Source organism: Poeciliopsis prolifica, unplaced genomic scaffold, assembly GCF_027474105.1.
Source record: "Poeciliopsis prolifica strain line A6 unplaced genomic scaffold, Auburn_PproV2 SCAFFOLD007, whole genome shotgun sequence".
Classification (NCBI taxonomy): Eukaryota; Metazoa; Chordata; class Actinopteri; order Cyprinodontiformes; family Poeciliidae; genus Poeciliopsis; species Poeciliopsis prolifica.
In genome coordinates, this window is record NW_026562382.1 from 13,739,885 (window position 1) to 13,761,526 (window position 21,642).

The 21,642-nt window shown below is 38.0% G+C and overlaps 1 protein-coding gene across 1 annotated transcript in view; it reads right to left on the bottom strand.

The window, feature by feature from the left end:
- Positions 1 to 2,457: 2,457 nt before the first annotated feature.
- Positions 2,458 to 21,642, bottom strand: part of vwc2l (von Willebrand factor C domain containing 2 like) — a 29,688-nt gene continuing 10,503 nt past the window's right edge. The window contains exons 3-4 of the mRNA XM_055031576.1: positions 13,761 to 13,890; positions 2,458 to 7,872 (exon numbers count right to left, since the gene is read on the bottom strand). Of these exons, the coding sequence (XP_054887551.1) occupies positions 7,724 to 7,872; positions 13,761 to 13,890 (279 nt within the window). The 3' untranslated portion in view covers positions 2,458 to 7,723. The remainder of the gene's footprint in view (positions 7,873 to 13,760; positions 13,891 to 21,642) is intronic.

Genomic DNA, 21,642 nt, shown 5'->3' on the forward strand with positions numbered 1-21,642 from the left:
AGGTGATATTGATTGTCAATCAGTGTTGCTTTCTAAGTGGACAGTTTGATGTCACAGAAGTTTGATTTAGTTATATTGTGTTGTTTGAGTGTTCCCTTTATTTTTTTGAGCAGTATACTTTTTCTTGTGTATTGCTGAAAGACTTATACATGCCTGCAAATGCCACATTTATCGCTTCTATTATTTGCAAGTGTAAACAGTGGGGATGTCCAGCCTTCAGGAAGGAAAAGGGCTCTGTGTCTAAAGATGCCTCCCAGCAGGTAAAAAAATATATATATCATTATCCATCATAAAACAAGTCTAGTACTGACATAGGCTGAGAGACCCCTCACAGATAAAGAAATCATTACGCCAAAACCATCATTTAAGTTAGTTCACAGTTATACTCAAGGAGAAATGGAGAAGGATCCAAATTTTTGGTTTTGATCAATCTAAAATGAATGGTTGGCTAAAACACCATTAATGGCACGCGAGGAGTATTCACCCCTGGCAGATTTGTTGATCAACAGATTTGGCACTATGTTTGTGTGAGTGAAAGCAGGAGGGCCCGTCAGTTGGACTTGAGGGACCTGGCAGTCCTTGTGGTGGCTAGGGCCATTTTGTTGTAATGTTATACTAGGTGGAAATGAGCTTGATGTGTGACCAACGGATACAAAAGATGTGCTGTGAAGTCTTGCTGCTGGGGTTTGTTGTGAATCCGAGGCCGGTGGGAATTGGTGGTGGGTCCCAGGTCCCAGTATTCTGTGCTTCTTTGGCCTGGGGTCAGCTGCTGCTATGCTGCACTGATGTCCTGCCTCTGCAAGATGTATGGCTACCTTGTGGTGGTGCCTTGTGTCTCTGTGCCTCAGGCTGTTGTCCACCTGTCCTCTGTTGCTCTTGGGTGCTGCGTGTTGCAGGGCTTCTACCATTCTCACCACTGTCAGAAACATTCAACCCGATATGACAAACCCATTCACATACGCATACCCACTAATCATACACACTTATTTATATTTGCTAAAACACCACACCCAATACACAGCCACAAATAATCCAAATGGTTGAAGATCAAATGTACTTGAACTTTACACAAACATGCACTTTGATGTTGAATGCAGTCTTGAGTTAAAGTTAATCACACAATTAGAATATTATCTTGAAAATATCCCTTTACTTTGGAAAATGTGTGTCATCAAATGAAGGCAACCAGCTTCTCCATATAATATGCCTGATATGCTTTAAACCCCCTCTACCCAAAAAATCTTTCCAGGTAGGGCTGACAGCAGTTGAAGAATAAATAGTTTTTCCCAAAGACAAAGGACAATATATCCAGGCCACAACAAACATATGAATCCCTCTAACATCGGATGTAAAGTTGCTGTCTGGTGCTCCAAGCCGCCTTGTACGGGTGAGCTAAACCACCCTGCAGAGAAAGTTCGTGGATCTGGGTTGAGGTCTGCAGTTAGATCAGCTGAAATTGGATTGAATTAGATCATAATTTGCCACCTCTTGACAACAACACTCCGGCACAGGCTCAGCATCAGCGCATGTCGATGTGCAGTTCAATTTGAGCACTTTCATCTGTTGCTGAAAATTCTACTCTGCAGGCTGTTTTGTTTGTTGCTCAGTGTTGTGTGCATGCAGTTTTTTGAGTGTGATTATTATTTTTTATTGCAAATGAATATAGGAGAAAGAGATAATTATCTAATTGAGAATGTCTGCTTAGTATATCGCAGACAATAGGTCCCCAAAAACCCGACAGAAAGTCAATGTTATGTGTAGAACAGGAAAATAAAGCCCTGACACTCAAAAAGACGTTCAGGTATGTGCACTTTAAATACCCTCTGCTGGCCATTTCCCAAGATACCATTTTCAGCGGGATTAGTAAGGGACACGACTAATTGCTATTGATTGCAATGTGCTGCATAAAATTGCTTCCCCCTTTTTTGTTCATGGTGGGAGGTTGAGGAGGGCAATTAGTTGGGAGGATGAGATAGAAGCCCAGACTGGCTTGTAATGAAATGGAATGGAAGAACGAACCAGTGAATAATGCCCTTGAACTCAGAGAGTATTACAAAACCATTAAGCACTGGTATCTCCCTATTCTTCCTCTCCTACAACCATGAGCCAGCAAGACTGTGTGTGTGTTTTTATTTATTTACTTATTCCGATATCCTCTGCCTTGGAAACATAATACCTTAGGGTTTTGCTGCTTTCTGGTTCACTGACCCAGTAGTTGTGTTTAGCAAAAATAAAAAGAATTCAGTAGGATATGTCCAGAAAGCATATTCCAAGTTATGTTTTTTCTTCTTTTTTGTATAGTTTTTTGGAGTTGCTTTTGTGTCCCTCAAGATGTAATCTGGGGCAACAAATTACAAAACATCCTCCTGATTTAAAAAAAAATAATAATGAAAAAAAAAACATGTCTGAACACAACCGAAAAAAGAACTGACACACATCCTTTGAATAACACTTCTTTTTATGTCTATTTAACAAAATATTTTGTTGTCTAAATGAATAATACATATTTTGTAATTTCTGATGACATTTTCTTTTACTCCAGCTGAGATTTCAGAATACACATTTTACTTTTGAAGATATTTACATATAAACAACTTGTGGAGCACCAAGGATTGCTTTGAAATTTGGACTCTGTTTTTCAATTTCAGTTGAACTTGTGTGAGCATGTATTCAAATACAATCAGATATGCTCATGAGTTAAAATGTTCCTATGATCTGAGTCCACTATCAACAAATCCTTAGTGCTTGCCCCCCACCCAAAGAATAATACAATTGATTGTATAGTAACAGTGTTTTAATCTTTCTTTACCAGATCTGTGTTGGTTTTCAGGCACACTTCATTTAACAGTTTTGTTGCAGAATGAAATAATAAGGGGAAAAAACACAATCGTTGATAGTTTCCAGCTACAGTAAGTCGGTGTCTCGTGGAAAAAGCAGAAAGGGGGAACCTGTACAAAATGCCGATGTACAAGCCTGCAGTGTGAAGACAGGACAGATGGAACTGTTTGAACAAAACATTTGCAAACATACAAAAAGACTCAACTGCCTTGCAAGAAAGTCCACAAAAACAGACAGAGCAGCCGATCTGTCCTTCCACGTATTTTCAAGGAGAATAGTAATGGAAGGTTAGGAGAACAGCAGATATGTGCTGCTTTTTTGAAAGGTAGTGTGTTTTGTTTTACTAAAGCCTGCGGCTGTATGCTTAACCATGTAATTTGTAAAAAAAAGCCACTGAGCTAATCTAGTGATTAACAAGTGACTTTACTTAAAATTCAAATCAACAAAAACAAAAAACAAATGCAGCAATGTGGCGCTGTTGCATTTCTGCATCCAATCTACGGCAATGAAGCATAAATCCAGCTATAAATGTACAGTTTCCTGATTGATTTGCTCTCTGAGAGAAACCTGAATAACAACTGTGCTCCAACATTTGCAGCAACACTTGATCTAAAGTCTAGGCTGTTTTACTTTCTGTTGACAACCACTTCACCTTCTATCATTCTACTTTCCAGCTCAGGCAATGAGAGCAGCTCACCATATCAAGAAAATGAGAAACCATTGTTCATCCAATTTAGTTTGCTAAAAGCTGTGCGCTTCAGAGGCGTTGGAAATGCATTTGTGAGAGCAAGCACTACAGTGAGCTACAATGTCACATTGCAATAAGGATCAAGTAGCTTTCGTGTGCAAATCATATCCACCACTTTTGCATATTCTCTCTCTTTTTCTTTTCCTTTCTCTCTCTTTTTTTTATTTATTTTTTTTACCTTTATCAAATGCTTGTGTATTTTTAGATCCAGCCTCTTGAGTTTCGACTGTGAATGAACTGCTCTTGTCCTTGTACTCGTGTTGAACCCACTGGCTGTTGGAGGATAAAACAATGAATAGTTTGGGGGGTAAAATATCACAGTAAATCACAGCAAGGAGGAACGATACAAGCCAGCACTTAGAAAAGTCCAGAGCTGTTCAGTCTGTGTAATTGCCAAAAGCCACACTTTGTGAATCTTATCTGGAATAGTAGCAAGAAGGCATCTGTGGTGGCAACGTAGCCTTTGAGTCCCGTCCATACAGTATGTGGTGCTGTCAGTTTGAACTCTCTTTCTTTCTGTTCAGTCAGTCTCACCTTTGACCAGTAATTCTAACATTTTTTTTTCTCCCTACATATAAAAGCTGAATAATTAGATGGCATTTAAAGTAATTATGATGAATGAATTTCCTTTCATAATTCTGAAATGTCTGGAGCACAGAGGGTGCAGCTGATAAACCATTTATGTCAGTGTTGCTTTATGAGCCTGCAGACCTCTCACCAGATAGATGAGCTCTGTCTGTGCACAACGAAAGATGATAAATCAAAGCAGCTAAAAGATGAAAATGATTCAAACTCTGTTGTTGCTCTTAGATAGCATGGCATTTTTATAAAAGTAAATATGTGTGAAGTTATGTGTTAGTATTGTTATCTGAAGTCACACAGATTGCTGTGAAAGTTTGTAGAAAAAGTCAGTCTGCAATTTTAGCTGATTCCTAAAATGGAAAAGTTTAAATACTTTGTACTTAGGATGCAATGCTAGTATCCTAAGCACTAGTGGATATATACTGTTTCATAAGAGTTTTCAAGTTTTCGTAGCCATTTTTGATGCAGTTGTATAAAATGACGGCATTTTAGCCTTTTTCCCACATTTTCAAATTGATATGATTTACTGCATTTTGATTAAAATGTTAAGAATGCATGACAGTATGACTGTCATACACTGACTGTAGATATCAGTGAAGGCTTTGTATTAGCAAGTTAACATGTAACAATTCAATGCCTTAAGCTCCAACAGACTTGGAAATTTAGAGAAACAGCATATTCACCAGCTATTTTCCCTGGGATGTCTGCATCTGTGAACAAAGGATAATTGGAAAATGCATAGACCAACTGAACCGATGCCTCAAAATCAAAAATTAAGTGCAACTTGAGTTGATGGGATTAGATAACTATATTAATCCCCTGTGGTGCAGTTGTGAGGAATTTTATTTCACAGAGGACTTAATTACCTCAAGAACAAGTATTAAGAGGTGCAAATAATGGCATATGGCATCTTGTGCTGTATTTTTAAAGCCAGGTTGGTTCTCATGCTGTGGGAGTGGGTTAAGTAACTCAAGGATTATATATATACATTCCATTCCCCATTTTTTAAAAGTAATATTATTGACTCCACCTAATTAAACTTTAATGTTCCTCTATTTGTCTTCATAATATGTCATTTTATTGTTTCACAGTAAGTGAAGACACTATGTGTGTATTACTGAGGAATTATAATTTTACAGCAAAATTATTGCAATATCTTGTTGGATTACTACAGTGGAAGTTTGATGATCTCTTCAAAGAATCTTACCTAAAATCTCTTCTCGATTTAAGTTGGCACCCCGGATTTTTGAAATAGGGTTATTTTACTGGGTTATGAGCAGAAAGCTTACCTATTAACTTCACTTAGTGTAAACCCAGATTGGCTCACAAAGGCTCAAGATAATGGCTAGTACATGACAAACAACACTAAAGCAACTTCGCCATTATAATAATTTGTGTAAGTGATATTTTGTAAAATATTAAGAACTACAGTAAAAATCAAAAACATAAATTTAAGTGAACATTTTTACATTCATTTTACAGGACTTACTTTACTATTAGGTAATTACGCAGACCAGAAATACTTTTTTTTTTTAATTACATTTCATGTGGGAACATTATTGGTGGTACCAAATCTCTTTCCTTCATTTCCTGTATAAATACTCATTGGCTTTTGTGAAAATAGCCATATAATGCAAGAGTGATGATAACAATTAAAAGCTTCATAAAATAAAATAACATTTACATAAACTTTAATCTGTTTTTTTGACAATTGCTATACAAAGGTGATCTAATTTGATCTTGGGTCTGTGACCGAATAATATGGGTTTACACTAAATGACGATGCAAAGATATTTATTTGCTGTTGGTAAGACATTAACTGCTTGAAACCTTGAAACATAAATTTCAAAGATTCCAAACAGCCTCTTCAAAACTGAACTTTAACCAATTTACTTTTCAAGACATGCAGCAGATATCCATACTTTGGGATCCTTCCAAAATTAGTTTTAATGCCTTTTAAGGTGACATACCTCTTTAGTCACAGGTCTTTAATCCTCTGTTCATTGCTGTCTCATTACAGAGGGCTAGAAGCTGCTATTAAGCAACACATCCATCACTGCACAGGAATGGGGTTTAAAAGGTTAACGGAAACAGATTTTCTTGAAACGCGGGGAAAAAAATCCTTGTGATGAATGGCGGGAGCATATGGAAAATCACCTTTGGATTAATGAGTAGTATTTATCAAGTGAAAGATTTTATGTTTATGGTGCTTCAATATATCCGCCTTGCTGTTTATCAGTGCGATGGCCACATAGCTGCTCTACACTGGCTGAGACATTCTGATGCATTTAAGAGAGAACAGAGTGAAAATGTGTGACATAATCAGTGTTACATTTTAGAGCTCTGTATCTTAGCGCGCCTTATGCATGTGGTTTATGCGCCTCAGTGAGTTCAGAGCAACAAACTGTCTTGAGATAGTGGATGAATGACACGGCTGTATCGTCACATGGACATCACACTTGTGAATGCTGCCTAAAAAGCGCTTCACCATGTGCAGATTCCCCCCCTTTGTGTGCCGGTTCATGTTAAATGTGCCCAGCAAGCAGGCTTTGCCAAGCACCCAGCTGGATGATTTATTACAGAATACTCCTGATTAAGGAAAATTAAAGCAGGTTGCTCTTGGCTCACTAAGTGCTTTGATAACAAGTTCAAGCAGCTAGTTAGTTGACAGATCTTCATCTCGGAGAAAAGAAAAACAAACAAAGAAACCAGTTGGTCAGGAAAGACTAGCTTTCTGCTCATCAAAAGGTTTGCAGTGGCTGCCATCTTGCTTGCGCCTCAGCTACACATGGTAATGCTAACCTCCTCAGTTTGTGCTGCTCTTACACAGAGACATGGCACAAAGTAACGGGATACTTATAAAGCAAAAAATCTTAGGATTTTTGTGGTTTATGAAATATCACAATGGCAGGGTATAGATGAGCAACAGCCACATTGATTTTAAAAAGTCTTATGAAGACAAACGTTAATGTGCCTTTTGTAAACAAGCTCTCGGAGGGAAGTTGGGGAGCTCAAGTTTATCTGCAGTGGTAATCCTAGTATAACCAGGAGAACATAAAAAAGCTCAGTAAAGTGTGCTTTCAATTTTTTTTCTTTTTTTTTTTTTTTCTTGCTGTTCAAACTTTACAACACCAGCGTGGCCGTGAAGAACACATAGTAACAACAAGCTGAAGACATACATACAGAAAATTGACATGAGCAGTTCAACATTGCCGGTGGATAGGAAAGAGTTCAAGAAGCTTAGAAAGTTTCTGAGAGAAAGCAGCAGAGATAACTTTTGAAAATATATAGGCCGAGTAAAACTGCAGGGCTGGAACAGCCGTGAGACAAGTCCCATTATCTTCTCACTGGCAAAAATGTTGTACTTGTGTGAAGTCCGTGAGAACGTCTCTTTAATTCTACACTGTCTCTTGTTTTCTTTTTACTCTTTGTTTTTTTGATGTTTTGTTGTTGTTTTTTTGTAGGAATTGTGCTCATGCCCTGCCAATCATATAAAATGGCGCAGTAGGCAGAGCTTCGCCTGAGTTTATTCACCATCCGCAGTGGAGTCTCTCTTTATGAAGACTGGCCGTTGAGACATTCCCGCCGCAAGCACTGCGCCGGCTTCCACCAGTCTCCGTTGTGGCAGCGGCAGATGGTGCAGTCGTCCACCTTTACATCCTTTCCGGCTGGGATGATCGTCGTTCCGGCAAAGCAATTTGGACCTGCCGCATGAGAAGGAATGGGGGGGAGGGAAAAGAAGGTAGAAACACAGGAAACGAGGAGTGAGAACGACAAGAAATGGATGCATCTCCCCCGAGAGCTTTCTCTTTGCAGAAGGAAGGGGTGGTGGAGTGATGCAGAGAACTGGGGGGAGTTAAGGGAGTCAGAGCAGACGCACAGATCTTTTCACAGGCACGCACCGATGGGCTTGTTTTTGCAACACTAAAGCGCTTTTGTTAGTCTCCCCTTCTCCCTCGACATGGAGCGCTTTGCATCCTAATGCGCCACGAGCAGAGGAGCCTGCCAGGCGCTGGCTTGGCAGCACTGAGAGGCTGGAGTGCACAAAGAGAGGCAGAGGAAGAGAGAGAAAGCTGCTTTGAGAGGGCAGAGGGAGGGTTGGTGTTAATCACTTCACTTCTGTATGAAAGAGCCACAGAATTCCTTATAGTTTTCTTTTTTTTTTCTCCTACAAATGCAAGAACAGACTTGCAAGGCAATAAAGTACTCAGATTAACTTTGACATCTGATTTATCCTTAAAGCTCAGTAGGATTTACCTTTGTAGATTCCATCTTGTTGATAGGATTCCTTTTTAAAATGTGCTTGTGTACCACTGGAACACACATTATTCCCATGTATTTGGTAATCTGAGCTGGTACAGAGGCAGATACTGTTTAAAGATTACAATGTTTTCTTGTAGGCTAAATCTGCTGCACCTGCATAATGTTACAGGTAAAAACCAAGCACTTTTCTTATTTGCTTTATTTCTTTCCATTCCTAAATGAGAACTGACGGTGTCTCTCCTTCCACTTATTTTGTCTCAGGACAAAATAAGTGGAAGGTTTGCAGAATTTGCCTAGTTTTACTCATTTAAACAAAGTAATGAACAGCTCAATTGGCGTGACAGTCACTTGAGATTGCTCTCAGCATTCAGCTCTGTACAACCTGCATGACTGACGACTCCTCTACAACTTGCTATAAAAAAAACCCAAAATGTGTCATAACTCTTCAAGACAAAGTCTCTTTCAGGGCCAGTAGTCATTTTAGTGTCCCAATAAAACTGATTTATTGTGAGATAATCTAATGTGAGAGGTGTGAATGGCTGTCAGCTGGATAAGTTACATGGTGTCCGTGTACCTGCCACATGTCTGGAAATTGGAGGAGGAAATTTCAGCCATTTTAGAAAAACTAAAAGATTTTCACTCACTGGCCACTTTATTAGCTACATCTTGCTCATACCATGTTGGACTGCACTTTAACTATAGAAGTGCTTTAATTAGTTCTGGTTTACATTAAGCCAGCTGTCAGAAATATTCTTCTGAAGAAAGTTTTCTTTGGGATTAAGATGTGGTGGCTGTGGAGGTTAATAGAGAACACTTTATGACATACTCCTAAAATGAATTTCAGTATTATTTATGTTTGAGCTCTCAGACATTGTGTAAGATACTCCTGAAGCCTTTGGAATATGGGTAAGCTTTGAACATAAAGGGAGGGACATTGTCAGCAGCAGTAGATAGGGAGTCTCTGATTCTTAAAAAAAGCTCATTTAATACTAAAAAACCTAAAGTGTGCCAATAAAATATCCCCACCATCACCATCACACTGTTAACAGAGCAGGATGGATCAGTGCTTTCATGTTTTTGGTCAAACTTTGACCCTATCAAAATCAAGACTAATTGAACTTTGAGACATTTTATTTTCCAATCTGTTGTTCAATTCTGATGGGTTTGAGTGAACTGAGTCCTCAGTTTCCTCAGGTTAGCAAACAGGAAGGCATCTGGTGTTATCTTTTGCTGCTACTGCAGCCCCTCCGCTTTAAGGTTTAAGACATCTTGTATTCGGAGATGGTGAACTGCAGACCTTAACTCTAAGGAGAGGTTGGAGCAGTTGAGCAGTTTTTACCTTTCTGTCATCTGGAACCTGGAATCTGTTTATTCTCCTCTGACGTCATTGGTACATAAAACTCCCTTGATGTTATTTTGTTTCTATTTTGTGGGTCATTTTCTGCAAACTTAGAGATCCCCGTGTATCCCCTGTGTAAAAATAGATTGGCATTTTTTAAAAACTTTGACCAGTCATTTGGCACCAGCAAAATGCATTGAGTTGAAGAGCCATGATTGGTTGATTCACTAATTATGTTGACAAGCTGTTAAAAAGTTATACACCCCACAAAGTGGTCATTCTATTTGAAACTGTGGTATAAAAACTATATGATACTAATTAACTTAAAAAATATATATTTGTAATCCATCAGGCCTCATCATAGTTCTGCTCTAACCATGACTTCAGAAATCAAGGTGAATAAACAATCTTTGAATTCAAGTGCAAATTTAAAGGCAAGATATTATGTAAAATTAACTTTGTGGAGATTTACATCATTTTATAATGTTATTCCCTCTTCAAAAACATTTCTGTGTTTCAATTCTTGTCATGCAAGCTTCATAAATTTTTGAATCTCCTGTGGCAGCTATTTAGGGATGTCTATTTCTGTAACGCTCGTCCAAGATCCACTACATAATGTTAGCCACAAATAAACTTCAAGGCTTTTAGTCCTAGTCCATGTCAGATAAAAATGTTGTGTTTGTGCTTTCTTCTAAATGTTTTTAAATAGTTTAAGAAATATGAGATTTTTGCAGTCTAACAGGCCAATAGTTTTTCTCCAACTGAAGTAATATTTGGAAAAAGAAGGTGGAAATGAAGAAAGTATCCCTGAACAGTAAGCCAAAAGAACTCAAAGTCTACTAGGAGTTCTCATCTTCCTCATATGACTTAGCATAGATAATTTCTATCTTATTCGGTAGTTGTTTGGAGGATGTTGACCTGGTAAAGGTCCCTTTGATCTGAGCTTAGAGGAGACACTGAAAGTGCTTGCCAAGTCTTAACTCCCATTGATCTACCTCTAGACAGCTGGCACAGGTTACAGGACAAACTCAGTTGAGGTTGATGTGGGATGAGTGTGACCAGTGCTGCTGCCAAGTGTTAACATTTTACAGTCAGATGGGCTTAGGGACACAAAAACACAGTTTCAGCTTCCTGTTTTCCTCCACAAAGGATGTTCGATCGCTGGTCTTAAGAGCTCATCAGTTGTTGCCAATTTGTGAGAACAGAATAATTCCATAGTTACCCGACCTTTGCTGAATGTCCACACTCAAACTACTTTAGTAAATATATTACTTTTCTACAATAAGTTATATTTTTTTTAAAAAGAAAACAATAAAAGATGTGCTCAAATGCTCCATCTTAGTCATCAAAGCCGTGTCTATATAGTGAGACATACAGGCAAGGGTCTATTGTTTTATAGATCAAAGATAAAGTAGGATTACAGCAATCCAAATAGGGTAATAACTCTCCTCTTGTTCAAATATTTACTAATGCCAACATCTTTTTTTCTTTAATTTGAGTGAAAAGTAGAGGAATTGTATTTGTTTTGCATGTTGTGGTTACCGCCCACCATGTATTATTAATTCTTGTAAATTAATACAAGAATAAATGTGCTCATTTGTTTAATTGTATTTTGTCTGGATCTGTTTTCATAAAATCCTTTTTTATTTTACTTTTTTTGTCATTGCTCTTCATTTTTATTGCATGTTCCCTGCTTTTCTTTCATGTTACTCTTGCTTTTTGCTCCCCCTTCACACCTAATTTGTTCCAATTTGCTAACTGTCACACCTGCCCTGGATCTGTCCTTTACTCGCTGAGGGTAAATAAAGTTCCTGGTTTTTACAGGTTATATTTTATATATTTTGCATTGTGTAGTCTGCTCTGTTAGAAAATTCTGTTCTCATTGTTTTACGGATTATCTTTGACTGATATCACCTCTTCAGTCTAGATTGAATACAGTCTCTCTTCTCCATTGCCTCACAACACTGAGAGCTTTTCTTTGATGGCTTCCCCCCCCCCACAACCAATGGAGCAATTGGTGCCATGCCAACAACCCAGTGTAAGCTTTAATCATTGAAATCAGAGTTTATTCACCTATTTGAATAAACTCTTTATTTGTTTGTTCATATATTTGAGTTTTGTGCCTTTTGATTCTCCAATAACTACAATATAAAATTATGCAAGTGAGTTCTGTGAGGCTGCCAAGTAGTGTCACATTAACCGACATTTCCATTAAAAATTTTGTCATAAAGATTTTGATATATAGTGACATTCATTTCTAAAACAACCCATGGTTTGACCTTTCTGCTTTGGGCTGATTTCAGCATTATCTTCACAACATTATACTAATATAAGTGATAAAATAGATGTGATAAAACATACGCTGCTGTTTCATAACATTATTCTTTTTTTCTGAAACTAGTTGTTTCTAATCATTCGGCATCATTACTAGCAGAAGAGTCCCACAAGGATGATTCTTGGACCCACTGCGATGTCTTATCATCAAATCAGTGGGTTAAACTATTGACAGTTTTTGTTTCTTTTCTTTAGGGACCCAAGCCTGAATGTTTATGATCTCTACAGGCTTCTGGAAAGGTAATTAAAAAATTATTAACAGTAAAAATTGTACAATGAAGAGTACCAGAAAATAGCAATGTCACCAAGTGTTAATTGCTTTCTATTATACAAAAGGTATGAGATAACATTATACATTTATACTTTCATTTCTTGTCCATGTATAATTACATGTTATTGTATTATGAGAATCCTATGATGTTCTTGCCTCTTCACAGCCACAAAGCCAAGAGAAACATTTTGACAAGCAAACATTTTATTGAAAAATACTTTGAAAATCTCAGACTGGTCTCAAACTAGAAGGTAAAAATCTCCAATAGTAAAGGATGCATAAATATTGCTCAGAACAATAAAAAAGGGAAAAATAATACATGGGCGTCTTGCTCCACTCTGCCAAATACATAAATAAATTAATAAATTAAAAAAAAATTCACTGAGCTCTTTTGGACAGCAGTGCGATTATTTAGAAAAATGCATGCCTCACCCTGACAGGTGGTTTGACTCAAGCATTTCTTCATCCCACTTGTTTGTTCTCTGCCCAGAAGTGAGAGCTAAACATCACCCCCTCTTTGTCCTCTCTTCACATCCCCAAGCCTTCCACTTGTATTGAGATTTATGTGTATCCCTGAGACTGACCAAACACCCTTGGGGCACCTGCAAACAGCAGGCCCTCCCTGAAATGCCAAGGGTGTCATTGTGTCCTGTCAGGCTGAATTAGATCTCCTCAAGCAGCTTCGGCAGCCTTGTTACTGTAGGTGTTTTTGTGTGAGAAAAGATGTTTGATTATTACTATACGTATACAATGGACATAAACAAAAAAACTTGGTATAAAAGGAATTGTGCACTGTCTTGATGAAATTCAGGTCAACTGCATGTACTTTAGTTCCAAATGCATTCTCTTTATGAATGCAGCATTGTGTTCATGCTATGAATTTGATATTACCCAAAGTGCCCTTTGCGTGCGATGTTTCCAACAGCTTGACTTTAGTCATAAAGTGCCATCTGTCCCTCAGGAATTGGAACGTGCTAAGGGAAGCCACCCACCTCGCCTTGCAGATAGTCAATGAACCATTGGAATCCTATAATTCTAATTTAGAGATTGGCTGTATGTGACAAGGGCGCCTGGGCGTTTGCAGATGAAAAGCCCTCCAAGGACCCATTAGTCCTTCGTACCGTCGCCTTTAATCAATGGGCTAATGTTTACTCTGCTTGGCGTGTCATTTATAATTAAAACTAGTACTGCTCATTAGTGTCTTGTGGGCCAAAGGTAATAATTTTAATACATAAAACATCAATTACGTCCTCATCTTCTAAGGGCATAAAATCATCTGGTGACGCTGTAGATAAACTTGCTCTCACTGGTGTAATGTAAACCTAATAACTCTAAAGAAATCTAATGCGCACCGATTTCCTGAGAATGTCAAGATGAATGTTTACCATGTTTACAGATGGGACAGCACTGCTCCGGCTCATAAACAGGGTTGACACACTCTGGAACAGCGCAGTCGGACACCACACAGTGTACCTCGTTATTTGGTTCACAGCGGCACCATTCACAGGGCGACGGCTGTGGGTAGAGGAAGAGAGAAGAAATCTGGGTCAGATGATTTATTTGGTTTTACCTTAATGAATGTGTTTTTGCATGCATGAGTGTCTGCTACAATTAAAACAAAGGTTGCTGAACTCTGAAAGACAAACAATAAATGAAGAAAAGAATACTCAAATCAAATGTATAATTCTTTTGTTCAGCCCTGGAAAAGCAAGTCTACTTTTTATGTCAAGTTTTGTGTTACTCCTTACTGCAACAGTAGAAATCAGAGTGAAGCAATGCCTTGAAATAACATTTGGTTGTGTGGGATAACACAACTGATAGTTAATTATCTATTTTCAACAAACTCGGTATAATTTACAAAATGCCATTTTGGATTAAGAGAGTTTCTGCTCTGTTCAAAAATATTCAATGGGTAATCCCATTGAACATTTTAGAAATTCTAACTTTTTATTTTACATGAGGTGAAACAACCTCTAGGAAATTCACATACACTTATTTTGGATGCATACTTTTATTGTATGATATTGCCACCGTCACATTTCATTTTAGGGATCATGTTTTCAGGGCAATGTGTATTAGTTTTTCAGCACAATTTGCATTTTTTAGGTAGTTCTGTTCTCATCTGGCCACAAAACCTTCTTCAACATTCGTTTTTCCTGCATTTGTGGAAGATTACAAAAAGAAACTGACCACGTTGTTTTAACAATGGCAACCTGTTCATCACGAATTTTGGAGTGCTGCAGACATAGTAAAGAGATTTCCTGTTGACAGGTTGCCCTGAGGCCTTCAGAGAACAGCAGAATTTAAACTAAGAATAAATTAAATTAATATAAATTAGAGCATAACCAGCAGAAGAAATTAGGTTTATGAAAACTGGTTGCACTAATTTGTCATTTTAGTGCCAGAGTAAAGATGGCTAAATAGATATGGGCATCCCACCTTTTTATGTTTGCACAACAAAAAGTATAATTTCCCTTGTACACCACAAGTGTTTGATACTGTTGGTTTAGTGTATAAATTAATGTGTGCGGGGGCCTTAACGGTGTGAGAATGTCTTTGTTCAAAAAGAGTAGGGGATCTTGGAAAAGAGATGGTGACAGATGGTGGAAAAACCAGAAACTGCAACAGACTTAAGACTGAGGCTGATGTCGGCTTTCCAACAAATGAACAACCCAAAACACACAGTCAAAGCTATTACTGAGTAATTTAGATCAAGACATAATCATGTGCTACAATGACTCAGTCAAATCCAGTTGAGAATCTATGGCAAAAACTGATTTGTTAAATATTCTCCAGTAGAGTGAAATGCTACTGATATGCTTTTAAGAATATTATTTGTACAAAGTTTTAAATAAACTGAATAATTGCAGTTTTGTATGATTGCTGAGGCAGTGAAATTAAAACAGTCAAGGGTCAAAAATTCTGCAATTTTGTGAACATGCTTAAATAGCTTTGACACTGAAATCAATCATAATGTAACTTTTTGTTAAAACTCTGCCACCAGGTGTGCACACATACATATAAACAGCAAGGGACACACAAATCAGGTCAATAGAAACTATAAAAAGACAAGTAACATATCTTTAAAAAATAAATAAATAAATAAACATAGACGTTGATGTAGAAACATCATTGGCTACTGTCACTGTGTGAGAGCAAAGAAGCCTGTGTAACATTACTCCTTTGTACAGACACAACACAGAAAGGAGTCCCCCATTGTCATGCCAACTTTGGTCCTTACAACTTTGACCTCATTTTTACATTTTTGAACAGACTATAAACATTATGACTGCTGCAAACCAAAGGGACTTTGCTTTGCTAATGAAAACATTGCCTGGAAAGTTGTCAAGCTACTGTGGCCAAATAGATAGATGCGGATCTTCTTGTCATAAATTGTTCTGGACTTGGGCCATTACAGTAAACTGGGAGGCTAATAAATCCAATGTCAACCGGTGTCATGTGGTGTTGGTGAAATTATGTTTTACACTTTCTATGTCTAAATGTTAAAGTTGCTTTATGATAAACTACTTTATCTTAAAGCAGATCTGTCATCATAGGGTAAGCAGCTGCTCGCTTTGGCAACAAGAAGTCCTTTGGCAAGAAAATGACCATGTTGCAGCACTGACACTCTGCTTGGGGATTGATGGGTTATTCATTTTGTTTATGTCATCAGCTATGTCAGAAGCTGTAACTCTGACAAAATTACTAAATCTGCAAGCAATTGCAACAACAGCAGCACAGCACAGGTTTATGTAAATAAGTGATTTAATGTTTCAATGAGCCCTTATGAGCTCTTTATGTTCTTTATGTATTATGACTTTATTGACTGGGGTTGTAGTTATAAGTCTAAAGTCATCTTTATCATTTTTTTCTCCGAAGAGTTTTTGCGGCACTAGTAGCTCATACTTTCGACAGTAGGGAGACAGAAAAGAGAGCGAGGAGAGGGGGGGAAGATATGCGGCAAAGGTTGCCGGGAACGGCAGTCGAACCCGCGATGTCCGCGTCGAGGACTGAGGCCTCCAAACGTGGGACGTGCTAACCCCTGCGCCACCACAGCACGCCCCTAAAGTAATTTTTTTGTTGGAAAAAATATATATTTCTATTTCTAGGGTCTTGCTTCTTTGCTTTTGTGACGACCAGTTTTATATTCTGTTTGCATTTTCCATCCATCCATCCATTTTCTTCAGCTTGTCCGGAGTCGGGTCGCGGGGGTAGCAGCTTCAGAAGGGAGGCCCAGAATTCCCTCTCCCCGGCCACTTCTTCCAGCTCTTCCGGGGGAACCCCAAGGCTTTCCCAGGCCAACCGAGAGACATAGTCCCTCCAGCGTGTCCTGGGTCTTCCCCGGGGCCTCCTCCGGATGGGATGTGCCCGGAACACCTTACTAGGGAGGTGTTCTGGGCCAGATGTCAGCTGAGATGCCCAAGCTTCCTCAGCTGGCTCCTCCCGATGTGAAGGAGCAGCAACTCTACTCTGAGTCCCTCCCGGATGACTGAGCTTCTCACGCCTATCTCTAACCTATGGAGAAAACCCATTTCAGCCACTTGTATCCATGATCTCATTCTTTCGGTCATGACCGAAAGAATGTGGTCATACCCTCATCACAGATGAGGGTAGGAACATAGATCGACTGGTAAATCGAGAGCTTCGCTTTTTCACTCAGCTCTTCTTCATCACGACGGACCAGTACAGCTCCTGCTTCACGGCAGACGCCGCGCCAATCCGCCTGTTGATCTCCCGCTCTCTTTTTCCCTCATTCGTGAACAAGATCCCAAGATACTTGAACACCTCCAGTTGAGGCAGGAGAACCCCTCAACCCGGAGGGGGGTATCTACCCTTTTCCGGCTCCAGACCATGGCCTCGGATTTGGAGGCACTGATTCTCAACCCGGCCACTTCACACTCAGCTGAGAACCTCTCCAGCGAGAGCTGCAGATCACATCCTGATGAAGCAAATAGGACCACATCATCCACAAAAAGCAGAGATGTGATCCTAAGGCCACCAAAACGGATCCCCTCAACACCTCGGCTATGCCTAGAAATTTTGTCCATGAACGTAATGAACAGAATCTGTGACAAAGGGCAGAGTCCAACTCCGCCAGGGCTTCTTAGCTGTAAGAACAAAAATCATAAGTAACATTTAAGGGCCAGAAAACACCAGCTCATGTGTTATTAATCTACAAAATATTTCCTTCATTAATTTAATTACAGAAATGAATGAACCTTTATACAAGGTTATGACAATGAAATGACAGAAACAATACGGAGAGTATTAATCAAAGAAGCAAGGTGACTCTCCAGGATGTGCAGACGTCCACAGCTCAGGTGGGGGAATCTGTCCACAAATTTGCCTTTATAGAAGTTAGGCTGGAAGAAAGCGAATAAATGTGTTAGACGTCCTGTTTGCAGAATACTTCGAGCCATGTAGGGGACACAGCAACATGCAGAAGAAGGCACTCTGGTCAAATAAGACCAAAGGTGCTATGTGGGACAGAAAATTAACACTTCATAACACATTGACCAAACACCATCTCCACAATAAAGCACAGTGTTGTCAATATCTTACTCTGGGGAGACTTTTCTTTGGCAGAAACAAGGAAACTGGACAGAATTACTGGGGAAGAGGATGTAAATAAATAAAAAAAACAATGCTGGAGAAAAAAAAAAGATGCTGTAAAAGGCTTGAGAAATATAACTTGAACTGTAGTCGACCTCACAGCAAAACAACCTTAGACATATAAGCTTGTAGAGACGGGGGTAATAGTCATGATTTAGGAAGACTGAATGCAAATGCATACAACAATCGTGTTCTTATTTTTATCTTTGAAAAAGTATTTGAATTCATCTATTATTTTATTTCTTGATGATAGTAGTGCTTGAACAGTTTTTGTTTCCATTTTTGGTTTAGGACACCATTATAGACATAATTTCTGGAAAGAATACAATCTAGAACTCAATGGACAAATAAGAAAAATCAAAGGAATCTGTGAACGGACAAAGAAAACACAAATAAATAATTAAATAGTAGAACTATAATTTAAAGTGTGCAAAAAAATGTCTCCCACTAAAGGGATAGCATCTCTGTCACAGAGAGATGCTATACTGTCTGCAGTGTGTCAAAACCAGCCTAAACAGAAATGTACTTCTTTGTCACTACAAGCCAATTTCATGGCTGGTAAGAGATTTTCTATTTTATAGAACTGTCAGTCACAGACCTTTAACTGATATGAACTTAAAAAGCCCTCTTTTGTTTGAAGAAGAAATAAACTGTGAAAGACAGACATTTCTAAACCAGTGGTTGTTGTCCAACCATAAGGTGAAAATTGATGTCCCAAACCACAGTATAAACATGGTTTCTACTCTTAAGCTCAGCTTATTTCTAAAGAAGACATCCAGAAGCCCACTGGGAGATATAAGAAGGTGTTGGCTGTTATATGGCTCCAAAATAGTGTAACTTATAGTACTGTAGATTGCCTGGAAAATACAAAACATTTTTCATTTTATTTATTATACTTAATGTATAACATATCATTTTAATTTTGTTTTTCTTTAGTTATTTATAAATGTTGTGTGGTCTGAAGCACCAAAGCAGCCCCAGATTATCACACTACCATCATCATGTTTTACTTAGGTATGATGTTCTTTTTCTCTGAAATTTCAATTATTTAACATTTTAATCTGCACATTGAGTTTGTATTTCCTACCACAACCTTGATGTAGCACATAAAGCAAAGAGAAGTTAAGACGTTTTGTCACTGTTGAATTGGAATATGTTCCCTTTGTTTGAAGTTTTGACATTATCTTAAGACTATTGCAGCTGTATAAACATTTTTAATCTTAGTAAAAGACAACATAAAAGTAAAATAAGCAAAGACAAGAGATATTGAAATTCATGTGAAGCAGATATCAAAATAATAACTGCAAGAAAACAGCTGTTTGAAACAAATTATAAGTGCTAAAGACTGCAGCAGTTGTTCTCTCTTATACTGTAATGAAATTACACTATCATTGTCAGCCAAAGATGATATTCCTTCTGAAATTACTATTCTTTGCTTTGGTCTTTCTTGTCCCACACCTCCTTCTCTTTAATTTTCCAGTCCATACACCTCCTTATCTTAGCTTCTCAGATGATTTCCTTCAATTTATGCTTTTAAACACCAATAACGTCTGCACTCTAGGGTACCTTTATATTAGTTTTCCATATCTCTGAAAAGTCTGATCAAATTTCAGTTATTATGTACAATCCGTAACGAAACCTTTGCTCTCAACTGCATTTCACTTCTGCTTCCTTTGGTTGCCATTACATGTTGCTTGTCCTTCATAGTAGAAAATCTATTGCAAAGACTGAAAGCATACTTTGTACACAGCGAGTATAAGATATCTGCAGTTTGAGTGTGACTTATTTTTCATTGTTTGCCCTTGTGAGGTTTTGGGCTAGAAAAGAATTTTTTTAAGACCACCTGAAAGTTTACTCACTGAATGAAGTTTGTGCTTTGTGACATAAAAAAAAAAAACTTTGATATCTAACCAGGTAAGACAGTGACTATTGACAGCGTAGAGAAATTCTGTTATTTTAACAATGTTACAATGTATTAACAGGAAGTTGGTTATTGGCCGTCAATCAATAATATCTGGTACAACCCCGATTGTTCAGTATACATGGGTCCTGAACAAATACAAAGTTATTTTATACCTGAACACACTCTGAATGTTTATGTGCTACTTTAAAAAATGATATTCAAGAAAACTGTAAGGACTCCCAGTTATCAATTAAGTCTGCTTTTTGGGAACATTGGGATTTTCATGGGCCGTAAGGTGAACTAAACCAAAACTTTATGTGGCCGTACGCATTCTTCAACAGCCATAGCACATTGCTTACTCTGCACTTAACTGAATAACTCACCTGGAACTATGGTACTTTGAGGTGAATGTATCTCTGTCACTTGAGAAAAATCAACTGATGGGAACCTCCAGCATCCAATTAGCTGAGAAGAGGAGAAATCCTCTTAGATGAAAGGATTTTCCCAACAGCTGTGTTTGTTGCATTGTATAGCTGGTATGCTAAAATATACTTTATTTTTATGCACTTGGACCAATGTTTTTTTTGTAGAACTTTGCTACTCATGGTGTTGACTTGTAGTATATCTGTTACGTTTGTTTGAATTTGTTCTTTTTGTAGACTTTGGCTTATGATGCGTTTTCTTGGTTGATTCATTGGCCTTTTAGACAATTATTCCCTCTGGCTTTAGATGCTGTGCAACTGGAAAAATTTTGCTCTTACATTTTTTTTTTAAACTTGTGATGCATAACTTTGGCGACAAGACATTGTTCTGAACCACAAATAAATCAGGAGTTACGACCATCTCCTCCATCAGTCATAACGGCCAGAGACTCTCTGCCAGGCTTTCTAAGCATTCAGCCAGAGAGATTTAAAACGGAGTGGCAAAAGCAAATTAAATAAAATGACTGTTTGCCAGTAACTGATGGGACATGTTACTGTAAAATGATATTGTCTCTGTTACCTGAGAATTAAGTTATAGTATGTCATGACAGTCATGTGACTATTATACAGCAGCAGTCTATATAATAGTCAGTGAGGCTTTTTGAGATTTTCTTAAGACTGACAGTTACTGGGGATCATTTCTGCCCACAGAATCACAATCCACAACGACTCTTTAAAAATAACTGGATCATATGAGATATGACATTTAATTTCGCGTTGGTATAGATATTGTATTTTAGAATTGAATTGAATGCACAGCATGTTTTTTTTTAATCAGCCACTTATAAGACAGGATAAAAAAGCCCTTAAAAACAACAACTTTGTTTGCATAATTAAAATGTAAGAAAAACCATGAGCTGCCTTCTGAATTGGACAAAGATTAATAAAAAACACTGCATATTTGAGTGTTCAAGCACAACTTATAATACCAATATCTGCACAACCATTTTTAAGCCAGATCTGACTTAGAATTATAACATTATCAAAAGAAGAGTAAACCCAAGCTACTGGAGAAAAGGTCAGTCAGTTAACCCAAAATTAGAGACACGTACCTAATGGCTGCTATGGTGTTACATCTGTAATGTAAGATAAACACTGTTTTATATTGTTTTATATTTTGCATAGCATGTATTAAGATTGTAAGGACTACTTTTTTTCTGGTGCAGTCTGGTTTATTTAAATTTTAAGAGATATTTCGAACCTCTAAGCACAAACGTTTTTCATGGTTTCTGAACAAACTCTTGTGTAGGCAGAAAACTGCTGTGCTTG